The sequence below is a fragment of the Nerophis lumbriciformis genome, linkage group LG12, assembly GCF_033978685.3.
Source record: "Nerophis lumbriciformis linkage group LG12, RoL_Nlum_v2.1, whole genome shotgun sequence".
NCBI lineage: Eukaryota > Metazoa > Chordata > Actinopteri > Syngnathiformes > Syngnathidae > Nerophis > Nerophis lumbriciformis.
Window position 1 is genome coordinate 44,773,555 of NC_084559.2, and position 13,849 is coordinate 44,787,403.

Consider the following 13,849-nt stretch of genomic DNA (forward strand, 5'->3'; position numbering starts at 1 on the left):
ATAAAATAACAATAAATAAAACAACCATTCAGGACCTTAAACTGCTCAGTTTGCAACACACTGATCTAATCTGATGTGCCCAAGCAAGATACCTGCCATCTTTTCTGGGATGCTAGTTCATTAATGTCAGGGCTCAGGCTTTGAGCTGAGGCAACCTTCATTATCGAACTAAGGTATTCATCAGTCATTATATTTCTTCCACCCGGACCACAGTCTTGGGGGCGTGCCTTAAATGCACTGCCTTTAACATACTCTACAAGCTATCGTCACGTTCGCTTTTCATCCATTCTAACATCGTTCAGACCCATTCACAAGATATGTGCGGCTTCTGCGCGCACACACAAGTGAATGCAATGCATACTTAATCAACAGCGATACAGGTTACACTGAGGGTGCCAGTATAAAAAACTTTAACACTGTTAGAAATATACAAAATACACCCCCGCTACCACCAAACCTCCCCCCCACACACACACACCTTGTAGCGTCCCGGAAGAGTTAGTGCTGCAAAGGGTTCTGGGTATCTGTTCTGTTGTGTTTGTGTTGTGTTACGGTGCGGATGTTCTCCCGAAATATGTTTGTCATTCTTGTTTGGTGTGGATTCACAGTGTGGCGTATATTTCTAACAGTATTAAAGTTTTTTATTCGGCTATTCTCAGTGTAACCTGTATCGCTGTTGATGAAGTATGCGTTGCATTCAATTGTGTGTGCGTACAAAAGCCGCACATGTTATGTGACCGGGCCGGCACTCGTTGGACTGGCTGAAAAGCAGACCTGACGATTTTCGGGAGGGGCGCTGAAGTTTGGAAGACTCCCGGGAGGGTTGGCAAGTATTAGAATTAGCGGTGAATGCGGTGTTACCGCGGCACCACCGCAATATATAATCCGTGGGCCAGCTCTAGTGTTAATTTGATATCGCCTCAAGGGCCAAGTAAAATTACATGGCGGGCCAAATTTGACACCCATGCTGTAGAATAAAGGTATTTTTCTGCAGAACTGTTTTCATCGTCACTTTATTAAAGGTGGTTGATCTTAACAATTCAGAAAAAATCTATAAAATAATGGTATTTTTATGTGGAACTGCCAGCATTGTCACTTCATTAAAGGTGTTTGATCGTAATAATTTGGAAAAACTCTGTAGAATAAAGGTATTTTTCTGCAGAACTGTTTGCATCGTCACTTTATTAAACGTCGTTGATCTTAATAATTTAGTAAAAATCGGTAAAATTACGATATTTTTCCGCAAAACGTTTCATGAAAATTTCTGTAAATATATTGCTTTTGATCATTATTTGGTTTACAATGTTTTACTTTAATTTTATGGTTTTCGTTTGGCAGCCGTAGCTGCCAGTAGATGACCGTTTTTTTTTACAGAATTTTGTTTTACATTGCAGGTATACTTGGACATTAAGTTCACCATCGACCCACTGGTGGCATTTCCACTGGTCATTGTTCCTGCTGGTGTGAGCGGTCAGACTGTTGGTCCCCACCCAGCTGGTGTGGCCGGTGGTCCAAGCGCCAATGACTTTCCCGCCCCGGCTTTTTCCTACCCGGCACCAGTGGCCCAAGGGCCTTACGGAAACCCGGCACCAAATCAGATCCCATATGGGGCCTTCAGCACCGGCCACAATATCGCATACCCGCCGCAGTCGGTTCCTTCCTATGGCTTTTCTTCAGCGGTTTTCCCGCCTGCTCTAGTGCAGCCTCAAGCACCCTATGCTCCACCTATGTTTCAGCATGGGGAACAGCCTCCATCTTACATGGCTGTTTTCCCACCCCCCAACAGCAGCAAGTAAGTTGGTGGGCTTTTAAAGGCGTCTTTTTAAATTATTACTTCTTTTTTCCTGCTACACCAGGCCTTGGAAATTATTTTGGCTCGGGGGGCCCAAATTTAGAGAAAAAATGTGTCCAGGGTCCGGTATATCTGATTTTTAGGAACACTAATACAAACCCTGACAATAATGTCTGATTGAATGCTAAAAACGTCATGACAGACCGCCTTAAAAAACGGAATGGCATTTTAATTTTTTTTTACTGAATGAGACACCCAGAATGTACATGAAAATAAAGAATGTGGGATTTACAATATTAACTATGAACGATAAAACACTGAATATTGACAACATATGAACGTCATCCTCCCTCTCGATCGACATATTTACCCCACCTACAATCTGATACATCTGATATATCACTAAACTTTAGAACTTTGTTGTAAAAATCTCCTTCCACGTCTGTCCCTGACACCCGCATTTCAGGCTGGTTGCTCTGGAAACACTCTGTGGAAACGCTCCCCACCCACACAGCTGCTGTTACTTAAGTCCTGTCTACATTAAGCCGGATATCTCTTATTATTAATTATTTAGCCTAAGCATCGTGTCAGCCACACTAAACCATCGTTTAAGGTTCCACTCCTTGGATAATTGTTTACACAGGTAAGTGCGCCGTGTATTTCTTGAATCTCCGGCTCTTAGCTCTGTATGGACTCATTGATCGTTTACAAACTGAGTTCGGAGAGCAAGTGACGCCAGAAAGACCGCGCCACACACAGGAAGTGACGTCAGAAAAAACGCGCCACAGCCAGCTTCATAATAAAGCGGTTTTGTAACTCGGAGCTAACCACTGGAAAGATGGAGACGAGTCATCCAGACATGCCCGTGTTTCTCCTTCCGTCTGTACAGACGCTTGTGGAAATCACACATGAATACCTTAAGAGAAAGCGATTGCAGCTATTTGGGATACAACACTTCTCAGACGGCACGAGAACTTTCTAATGTCCAGGTCAGCTGTGATTCTACGTAGCGAAAAACTTTGTCCATTTGTCGAAGGAGAGACAACGAGAATGCGGGCTCCCGTGGATGTGATAAAAAAAAGGTAGCGTGTGCTTTGTATTAGCTGGCCAACAAGAGAAGACTACGGAAAACAGCAATAGCTTTTGGACTGGCAAAGCAAACTGTATCAGTTATTGTCCGCCATGTATGTCGCGGACTCAACGTCTAGGTCCAGAGTATATAAAGCCACCAAAAACAAATGGACGATGAAGGTGAAGGCAAATGAGTGAGGAGTGTCCTGACCAGATATCTAGATCCATAGATTGATTTTTGTTAAATGTTCTTTGTCACATTGTTTACTTTCACATGTCCATTAAAGATTGGATTAATTTATGATGTCTCAGGTGTGATTCACTACAATAGGGCCCCACAGCACACTGGATTCCAGTTAATTGAAATACCACAACACTGGATATTGTTCAGATATATTAAATTTAAGAACTTGCACACAAAGCAAGACTGGAGGTGACTATGATGTGCGCATTTTCCGCGCATGCGTACTAGGTCGCATTGCGCCGGCAGACGGAGGGGGGTAAGGGGGTCTTAAACGACCATTGTGTATGTGTGGACAAGGATAAGGTTAGGTCGGATTTACCCTGGATAACCTTAGCCGGCTTAGTGTAGAAGGGTCCTTAGATTACCATAGTAACAAGTATATCATGCAAAAGTGCAGATTCCAACCATTGAAATACTTTGTATAGTTCAAGACTTACGGTCATTTGAAAACATCACTCCACATCATCATGGCAGCTAAGGTTTCGACCTTAAAGATCTAAAAATCATATTTGGGATTGTCCGACGGGCGGATTGAAAAGCTCACCGGGCCGCATGCCGCCCCCGGGCCTTTATTTGCCCAGGTCTGTGCTACACCCTTTATTTTATTAAGTTTTTAAAATACTTGTGTGCCTTGTCAAAGCGGTGTATTTTATTTGTACAAACAAGCTATTGAATGCAATTATTGTGTACCATTTTAACCCCTGAAATACTTTCATTAAAACCACTTTTTGCAACGATAGTTTGTAAAACAAAGTCAAAGACAAAAGTAAACTTAATTGCATCAGATCTTCACAAAATATCCGCCATTTTAGTTGTTGTCCATACGTCATAATGATTTATGAGAAGTCGTTTTTTTTATTTATAGTTTTAAAGAATTCACCTCTTTGTGAGACTGTTGTCCTCAATGTTATAGTTATTTTATTTAATATTGCACTGTTTAATCGTGTTGTATATATATATATATATATATATATATATATATATATATATATATATATATATATATATATATATATATATATATATATATATGAATACATATATATATATGTCTTAATAAGGTTATCCAAAAAATAGTGCTCGATACCGTAGTAGAGCGCAATATATGTATGTGTGGGAAAAAAAATCACAAGACTATTTCATCTCTACAGGCCTGTTTTCATGAGGGGGGTACCCTCAATCATCAGGAGAAAATCTCCTGATGATTGAGGGTACCCCCCTCATGAAAACAGGCCTGTAGAGATGAAATAGTCTTGTGATTTTTTTCCCCACACATACATATATATATATATATATATATATATATATATGTATGTGTGGGGAAAAAAAAAATCACAAGACTATTTCATCTCTACAGGCCTGTTTCATGAGGGGGGTACCCTCAATCGTCAGGAGATTTTAATGGGAGCATTCGCATACCATGGTTTATATAGGGCACAGAGTGGGTGGGTACAGGCTGGCCTAGGGGCGTGGTAATTGGTTCATGTGTTACCTAGGAGGTGTTTCCGTCTATGGCGGCATGTTGTTACAATTTCGCTGCGCTTGTTGAGGGATGACAGGTCTGGACGGTAGATAATAAACAGTTTCTCTTTCAAGCATAGGTTGCATCTTTTATTACCACTATTGTAAGGTGTGCTGGATGCAAGAATCTGCCATGTTATTGAATATTCAACATTATTGTCTTTGAGGTCCCAAATGTGTTTGCTGAGTTCTGTGGTATTTCGCAGGTTTTTGTTCCTGAAAGAAGCCTTGTGGTTGTTCCATCTGGTTTTGAATTCACCCTCGGTTAATCCTACATATGTGTCGGATGTGTTAATGTCCTTGCGTATTACCTTAGATTGGTAGACAACTGATGTTTGTAAGCATCCCCCGTTGAGGGGGCAATCAGGTTTCTTTCGACAGTTACATGCTTTGTTGGTTTTGGAGTCGTTCTGACTGGGGGTCGACGGCTCATTTGCAATTGTTTTGTTGTGGTTTGAGATGATTTGTCGTATATTGTTCATGCAGCTGTAGCTCAATTTGATGTTGTTCTTGTTGAATACTTTTCTTAGGTTGTTGTCTTTTTTTTTTTTTTTTTTTTTTTTTTTGGATAACCTTATTAAGACATATGTATATATATATATATATATATATATATTTCAATAAGGCAAGATTACCCACACTGTCTTGTAGATAGGTTAGAGGCGTTTTGATTGATTGATTGATTGATTGAAACTTTTATTAGTAGATTGCACAGTGAAGTACATATTCCGTACAATTGACCACTAAATGGTAACACCTGAATTTTCAACTAGTTTAAGTCGGGGTCCGCTAACGTTTCCTATGTCATCATGCTAACGTTATCATGCTAACGTTTTGTGCTAGCTTTTTAGATAACTGTGTATGTTTAAACCTAAAAATAATTGATTTTGATACTTGGCGCCCTTTTAGAAGTACATATTTGTTCCTATGTTAGCATGTGATCATTAGCATGCGAAGGTTTTATGCCAGCATATTCGTACAAACCTAAAATTAATGGGTTTTGAGACGCGTCAAACCTCTTGCAAGTATGCTAACAGTTCCCGGTATAACAAGCTAGCGTTAGCATTTGAACGTTATGCAAGCTATTTAGCTTCAATTGACACTGTGCCAGAAATTGACAGCAGAAATAGCAGGCTTGTCAAAATTTCCACTGTAATTTTCTAGTTCTTTATTATTTTTATTCTTTTAAGGACATTTTGAATTAATAAGTGTATGTAAATGTCAATGAATTAAAGAGCATAATATGAAATTGCACTGCAATCGTATTCCTAGCTCTTCCCTGCTCTGTCACTGATAAGAATATACAGCTATCCCTAGTTTATCGCGGTTAATTGTTTCCAGACATAACTGCGATAAACGAATTTCCGCATAACATTAATGATTATAATGTTAGTTATTCTCCTGTGTGGTCGCTTCAAAACTGGTGTTTCCTCAACCTCAGTGCCGTGCGTGTTTGTGTATTTTTTTTTTTTTTTTCAAATATTAACAGTGAATTGGTATTTTTACTCTAAATTTTAATCGCATTCAACAATTATATCTAACCTACTTACAAGTTTAACAGGATGCACCTTGTCAAATGATATGAAAGCATGTGTTAATCCCAAAGCGTATTATCAAGGCTTAGGGCAGGCTGATTACAAAAATAAATAATCAAATAAAAACTGATGAAAAAGTATTACATATGCAATCATGCAGTTCTAAAATAAAACAATAAGTAAATTAATAATGAATTATATTCATATATATGTTTCTTAAATAAACCCCTTTAGTCATAATTTTTGCGCTAAATAAACGTCTCTTCTGTGACTTTTGCCAGACTTCTTTGGTTTGTCTGATATTGTCATTTCTGCTACAAGTGGTTGGAAAAAGTGTATTACAACTGAGTACTGCTGTGGACCAGAGATGAAAAACAGACACTTTTTGGTGGCTCTCTAGGGCCCCGACCCTATCGTTAAGAAACAATGACTTTGTGTTTTACTTGCCTGTGTGTGACAAGTGCTATATAAATAAAGTTTGATTGGATGATTTATTAAATGCTGGTTTGTATGTACTAGGGCTGTACGGTATACCAGTACTAGTATAGTTTTGCGGTACTAATGCATCAAAAAGGGTACTATACTCCAGAGGTGGGACCAAGTCATTGCTTTACAAGTCACAAGTAAGTCTCAAGTCTTTACCCTCAAGTCTCGAGTCAAGTCCCGAGTCAAGACAGGGCAAGTCCGAGTCAAGTCCAAAGTCAAGACTGGAAAGTCTCAAGTCAAGTCCCAAGTCCTGCATTTTGAGTTTTGAGTCCTTTCAAGTCATTTAACCACAGACTAATATATTTACACAGATTGTGTATGCTTTTAAAACGCTGTATTTATTTATTAAAACAAGTGCATTTGAAATTGCAGGGAAAAAGATAGTGCTGACATTGCACTTCAAAATAGCACTATTAACCAGTCATTTTAAACATGTAACTCGTTCCTTTACAGAATAAAAACACATTTGAAAAAAAAACAAGTACAACTGTACTTATTTGCACAAAAGTGTTAACATTGTATTTCCATGGCATATTGCATTGTAACTAGTTCCACAGCAGTTTCTATCCTGTTCTTACCTTATCTCATTGATCTCATCTCATACTGTATGTGTGTTTATGTGTGCGTACACATGAAAAACATAACAAATATATTGTCAGGCTTGTCCCTGACAGTTTGACTGTGTTTTAGTTTTTTTTTTAGTTTGTCTTAGTTTTCTGTCCAGCACTTTTATTTTGTCTTTATTTCCTACTTGTCTCCCTGAGTGCTCTGTCCCCTCAGCTGTGGCTGATTGGCACCTGGCCACACCTGGTGTCAATCAGCCAGCTGCTATTTATACCTGCCCTACCCTCCAGTCACTGCTGGATCATTGTCATCACTACCTGATTGTCATTGCCAATGTCATTATAGTGTCTACCTGTCCTTGTCGCTGTCGTCATAGCGGTAAGCTGTTCCTTATAGCTATTTACGGTTGGTTTCTCCTAGCTTTTTGTTTTCCTGTTAGCCAGATCCTGTTAGCCGTTTGCTATTTCCAGTTTTTCTGTTTTCTGGTTCCTGTTTCCATTTTGCCTGTTCCTAGTTTGTGTTTTTACTTTATTTTGAACATTAAATCATGTTTTCCCGTATAACGCCTTCCGCCTTCTCTGCATCTTGGGGTTCGCGTCCTACAAACTCTGACATTATGATCCAGCCAAATTCGAACCTCGCAGACATGTCCATGGCGGAGAGGATGAACAAGGCTTTGGAATTAATGGATAAATTAAAGAAAAGTTCGGCCTCATTCCAAGCCCTCTCCCACCCACCCCTGTCGTCTGTGGGCCTATCTGGTGATGTCTGGGATCCGTCCCTTGAGGGGGGGGCTATGAGTGGCTGTGCAGCTAGGGAGGCACAGCTACTTCTCGCCCCAGTGGGTCTGCAAAAGACAACGCCATCATCTCAGGTGGGTCTGCAACAAACGCCACCATCATTTCCGGTGGGCCGGCAGACGCCACCATCATCTCCGGTGGGTCTGCAACCTACGGCGCCACCATGCACTCCGGTGGGCCGGCAGACGCCACCATGCACTCCGGTGGGCCGGCAGACGCCACCATGCACTCCGGTGGGCCGGCAGACGCCACCATGCACTCCGGTGGGCCGGCAGAGGGCGCCACCGCCATCCTCCCCGGTGGGCCAGCAGAGGGCGCCACCGCCATCCTCCCCGGTGGGCCAGCAGAGGGCGCCACCATCCTCCTCTCCGGTGAGCCAACAGACGCCGCCACCATGCACTCCGGTGGGCCAGCAGAGGGCGCCACCGCCATCCTCCCCGGTGGGCCAGCAGAGGGCGCCACCGCCATCCTCCCCGGTGGGCCAGCAGAGGGCGCCACCGCCATCCTCCCCGGTGGGCCAGCAGAGGGCGCCACCGCCATCTTCTCCGGTGGGCCAGCAGAGGGCGCCACCATCTTCTCCGGTGGGCCAGCAGAGGGCGCCACCATCTTCTCCGGTGGGTTCTCCCACACCGGCGGACGAGCCGCCTCGCCAATTGCGGCGGTGCTCAACTCGCCGTCGCCACCTAACTCTTCCCCGCTGGTTGCGGGGACACTTAGCCTGGTGGCCCACCTCCTTGTCCTCCCTCCACCCTCCCGTGACTTTGGACTTTTTTGGGGCGGGAGGTGGTTCTAGAACGTCTGGTATCCGTTATAGGAAGGGGGGCTACTGTCAGGCTTGTCCCTGACAGTTTGACTGTGTTTTAGTTTTTTTTCTGAGTTTGTCTTAGTTTTCTGTCCAGCACTTTTATTTTGTCTTTATTTCCTACTTGTCTCCCTGAGTGCTGTGTCCCCTCAGCTGTGGCTGATTGGTACCTGGCCACACCTGGTGTCAATCAGCCAGCTGCTATTTATACCTGCCCTACCCTCCAGTCACTGCTGGATCATTGTCATCACTACCTGATTGTCATTATAGTGTCTACCTGTCCTTGTCGCTGTCGTCATAGCGGTAAGCTGTTCCTTATAGCTATTTACGGTTGGTTTCTCCTAGCTTTTTGTTTTCCTGTTAGCCAGATCCTGTTAGCCGTTTGCTATTTCCAGTTTTTCTGTTTTCTGGTTCCTGTTTCCATTTTGCCTGTTCCTAGTTTGTGTTTTTACTTTATTTTGAACATTAAATCATGTTTTCCCGTATAACGCCTTCCGCCTTCTCTGCATCTTGGGGTTCGCGTCCTACAAACTCTGACATATATGAACATAACAATGAACAGAGTTGTACTTTTTAGATGTCAGGACCCTATGCAATATGTACACATATTCTTAATATAGTATACATTTTAACTGACCTTTATTTGACTATGTTTGTCTTTTTGTAGGTGGCTAAAATACGCGGTGCTGCTGACTGCCGTCTAACGTTACGTTACTGTGTGTGATACATTGACTAACGTAACGTTATGTATAGGTACCTCATGAAACCCTGCTTAAAAAAAAATCACTTGACAAAAAGTATGAATAAGGTAGCAAACTGCAGTGGACGCAACAGATTGCCGTGTTTGCAATGACGTTATAACCATAGACATCTTATAAGTAGACGCAGCATTGGTTGCTGTGACGTGAGCAATTTGGCCGCCATCTTGAAGTGGTGATGAGGAGCCGGCAAGCAGCCGAAACTGACAGATGACAGGTAGAAAACAAAGATGGTGGGGTTCACCGTTTTCCTGCTCAAATGAGCGGACTGTTGAAAATAGGAATCGGGGGATTACTTTTCACAAGTGAGATTTAACATTAACGTACTATTGGTTGTATTTTATGAAAATAATATTACCACAGAGTTGAGAAGGATCAAAGATCTTCAATATTTGTATGTGAAAATCACAAATAAATCTTCTGGGGGAGGATGACACCCCTACAGGGGTTTGGTTTACAAACTTTCAGCCCCACCTAAAACAAAATTCACCAGCCGCCACTGATTATGATGCATTCTCATTTTAGGCAAAGTATAAGACAATACTTTCTTAACAGTATAATTGTAACCAGGAATCAGTCTTCAAGTAACAATATTCAAATACTAACATTGTTGGGTTGAACAGAATTTGGTTTTATTCTGAATCCAGTGAAACAGATTGGTGGTTTTAGCTGATATGAAGACTTTCAGGTGTTTATATATGTTTAAGTATTTGGCAGACGCTTTTATCCAAAGCGACTTACATAAAATAATACATATAAAACAATCACTGCAAACATTATCATTTAAGGGAAGAATGTAATAGAAAATATCAATACAAAGTGTCAAGACAGAATAAACTCTCTGCTGCTGAAGCAACAGAGATACAGTCTATAGGTCCCTAAGATATATAGATATCTAATGTATTCATACATTGTTTATGTAGGATACACACATATGTATATATAACCTAATCATATTGTTTCTTCAATTTAAAAATAGATTACCGTTTTTTTCCCCCTTCTCTGGGATTATATTCCCAGTTTTGATCTCGGACGTCTGGTCATTTATAGTGTATAAGAATATTATATTACTGTTAAGCAAACTATGAATAATAAAACACGCCAAAACATGTGTCTGTTATCATGGCTACACGTATGACAAAAAAGGGGGTGAAAATCAGTCGTATTCAGTGAGGTAAAATGAATTAAATGCGCTGACAGTTCATTGCTCCTGCCAAATTAATTGCACTGAGTGGAGCGGATCACCACTCCAAGATGGCGGCCACGCGCCTCGTCTGCGCCAGTAGGCAGTAGCGCTCGATGCTGCGTCTACTTATAAGATGTCTATGGTTATAACGTTAGCAGTGAGTTTGCAGCCTCACTGATTTAACTACACAGCAAATAAAAGTCACGTTACTTAGCCAATAAACGTTATCTTACATTCAGAACTTACCCTTCTTTGTGCAACTTCAAATGTCGAACGAAGTTGGAAGTTGTTGCGTCTCCGTCTGTAATATTCGAACTGCGTGATTTGCATACCGCAATTCGTTTTTTGTTGACCAAGTCGTAGTTTTTATACCCGAACGAAACCAACTTTAACATAATTGTTTATCACTGGCACGTTGTTGGACAACTCTAGTTCATTGGTTGTCCTGCAATTTGATTGGATGAATGCTGTGTGATGAAAACAACGTAGATCTAATTTGATTGGCTGTTGTACTGACAGCACACCAGCTGACAGGAATAACACGCTGATAGACAGACGAAGAAAATGAAAAATACGGAGCGCTCCCAAATAACTTTTTAAGCTTTGGATTTTGGGGAAAGTGGCAAGTCATGTCAAGTCAAAAGGCTCAAGTCCAAGTGAAGTCACAAGTCATTGATGTTAAAGTCTAAGTCGAGTTGCAAGTCTCTTCACATTTTGTCAAGTCGAGTCTAAAGTCATCAAATTCATGACTCGAGTCTGACTCGAGTCCAAGTCATGTGACTCGAGTCCACACCTCTGCTATACTCTCAGGTACTTACTCTCAGTACTTACAAGCAGACACAGTGTGTAGACAGAAAAGGGAGAATGGACGATTTTTGGCCTAAAAACTGACAATAAATGTGAAGTTATAACACTGAAACGCCCTCAGGAAGAGGTGCTGTAAGACATAGCTAGCTAGCTAGCGGCTAACGTCCATCCACAGTTGGCAGTGTTTTAGCTACCGTATTTTCCGCATTATTAGCCGCACCTAAAAACCACAAATTTACTCAAAAGCTGACAGTGCGGCTTTTAACCCGGTGCGCTTTATATATGGATAAATATTAAGATTCATTTTCATAAAGTTTCGGTCTCGCAACTTCGGTAAACAGCCGCCATCTTTTTTCCCGGTAGAACAGGAAGCGCTTCTTCTTCTACGCAAGCAACCGCCAAGGTAAGCACCCGCCCCCATAGAACAGGAAGCGCTTCTTCTTCTACTGTAAGCAACCACCCGCCCGCGTAGAAGAAGAAAAAGGGCGCGGATATCACCGTACGTTTCATTTCCTTTGTGTGTTTACATCTGTAAAGACCACAAAATGGCTCCTACAAAGCGACAAGGATCCGGTTCATGAAAAGACGCAATCTCTCCATCCGCACACGGATTACTACCGTATTTCACAGCAACTGATATTCCTGTGAACCGCACTGTGGAACGGGAGCACGTACGGTGAATATTCGCACCACAGGGAATGAGAAGTCATCCTTCACTGTGGTTCTAGCTTGCCATGCTAATGGCCAGAAACTTCCACCCATGGTGATATTCAAAAGGAAGACCTTGCCAAAAGAGACCTTTCCAGCCGGCGTCATCATAAAAGCTAACTCGAAGGGATGGATGAAGAAAAGATGAGCGAGTGGTTAAGGTAAGTTTAAGTTTACGCGAAGAGGCCGGGTGGCTTTTTTCACGCAGCTCTGTCCATGTTGATATACGTATGTTTGTGATTGCACATTTGCGTACATTTTGGGAGTGAACAGAGTTGTTAGAACGCTGGTTTTTAATATATTATTAAAGTTTGACTGACCTATCTGACTGTTTTTTTGACATTCCTTTAGCGCAGTTAGATGCGGCTTACAACACTGGGCGGCTTATAGGTGGACAAAGTTTTGAAATATGCCGTTCATTGAAGGCGCGGCTTTTAACCCAGGGCGCCTTATGGTGCGGAAAATACGGTACTTCTAAATCACTAATCCTCGCCTCCATGGCGACGAATAAAGTACGTTTCTTACAAATATCATTATCACTGCAGGACGAGGAATAGCTAAAAATGCTTCACTACACATCGTAGGAGGATACAATAGCTCACCGCTAACAAAAGCTAGCGCACCTGAATGTAAACAAATGCCTTGGGTGGATCTACACCTAACATCCACTGTAATGATACCAAGAACAATAGCGTATCTAATCGATACTACTATGATTACATCGATATTTTTTATGGTCACAAAATCTTTTTTCCTTTTTTTAAAATTCATATCATGTTTATAAACTCAGGAAATATGTCCCTGGACACATGAGGACTTTGAATATGACCAATGTAATTACTTGGTATCGGATCGATACCTAAATTTGTGGTATCATCCAAAACTAATGTAAAGTATCAAACAACAGAAGAATAAGTGATTATTACATTTTAACAGAAGTGTAGATAGAACATGTTGAAAGAGAAAGTAAGCAGATAATAACAGTAAATGAATAAGTAGATTGATAATACATTTTTACAGCTTGTCCTTATAATGTTGACAATATAATAGAATGATAAATGACACAATATGTTACTGCATATGTCAGTAGACTAATTAGGAGTCTTTGTTTGTTTACTTACTACTAAAAGACAAGTTGTCTGGTATGTCTGCTATTTTATTTAAGGATAAAATTGTTCTTCGGTTGCAATAAGAAACATATGGCTAATGTACCCTAAGAGTTCTTGTTAAAATAAAGCCAATAATGCATTTTTTTTGTGGTACCCTTTATTTATAAAAGTATAGAAAGGTATCGAAAAATCTCGAAATACATTTTGGTTCCGTTACCAAAATATTAGTATCGGGACAACCCTAGTATGTACTGTAGTATTTATTTATGACATTTATTTTCTACCATGTCTGAAGAAAAAAATGATACCAGTGATCGCCCGCCTGCAGCTCGTGCAGAACTCTGCTGCTCGTCTGCTAACACAGACCCGCAGACGTGAGCACATCACCCCTATTTTAGCGTCCCTTCACTGGCTCCCTGTGCGTTACCGAATACATTTTAAACTCCTTTTATTTGTTTTTAAATGT

General features: G+C 41.2%; 1 protein-coding gene across 1 annotated transcript in view; it reads left to right on the forward strand.

Annotated features, from left to right (window-relative positions):
• Nucleotides 1–3,112, forward strand: part of LOC133622960 (arrestin domain-containing protein 3-like) — a 28,882-nt gene extending 25,770 nt beyond the window's left edge. The window contains exon 6 of the mRNA XM_061985819.1: nt 1,395–3,112. Within this exon, the coding sequence (XP_061841803.1) occupies nt 1,395–1,796 (402 nt within the window). The 3' untranslated portion in view covers nt 1,797–3,112. The remainder of the gene's footprint in view (nt 1–1,394) is intronic.
• Nucleotides 3,113–13,849: the final 10,737 nt, after the last annotated feature.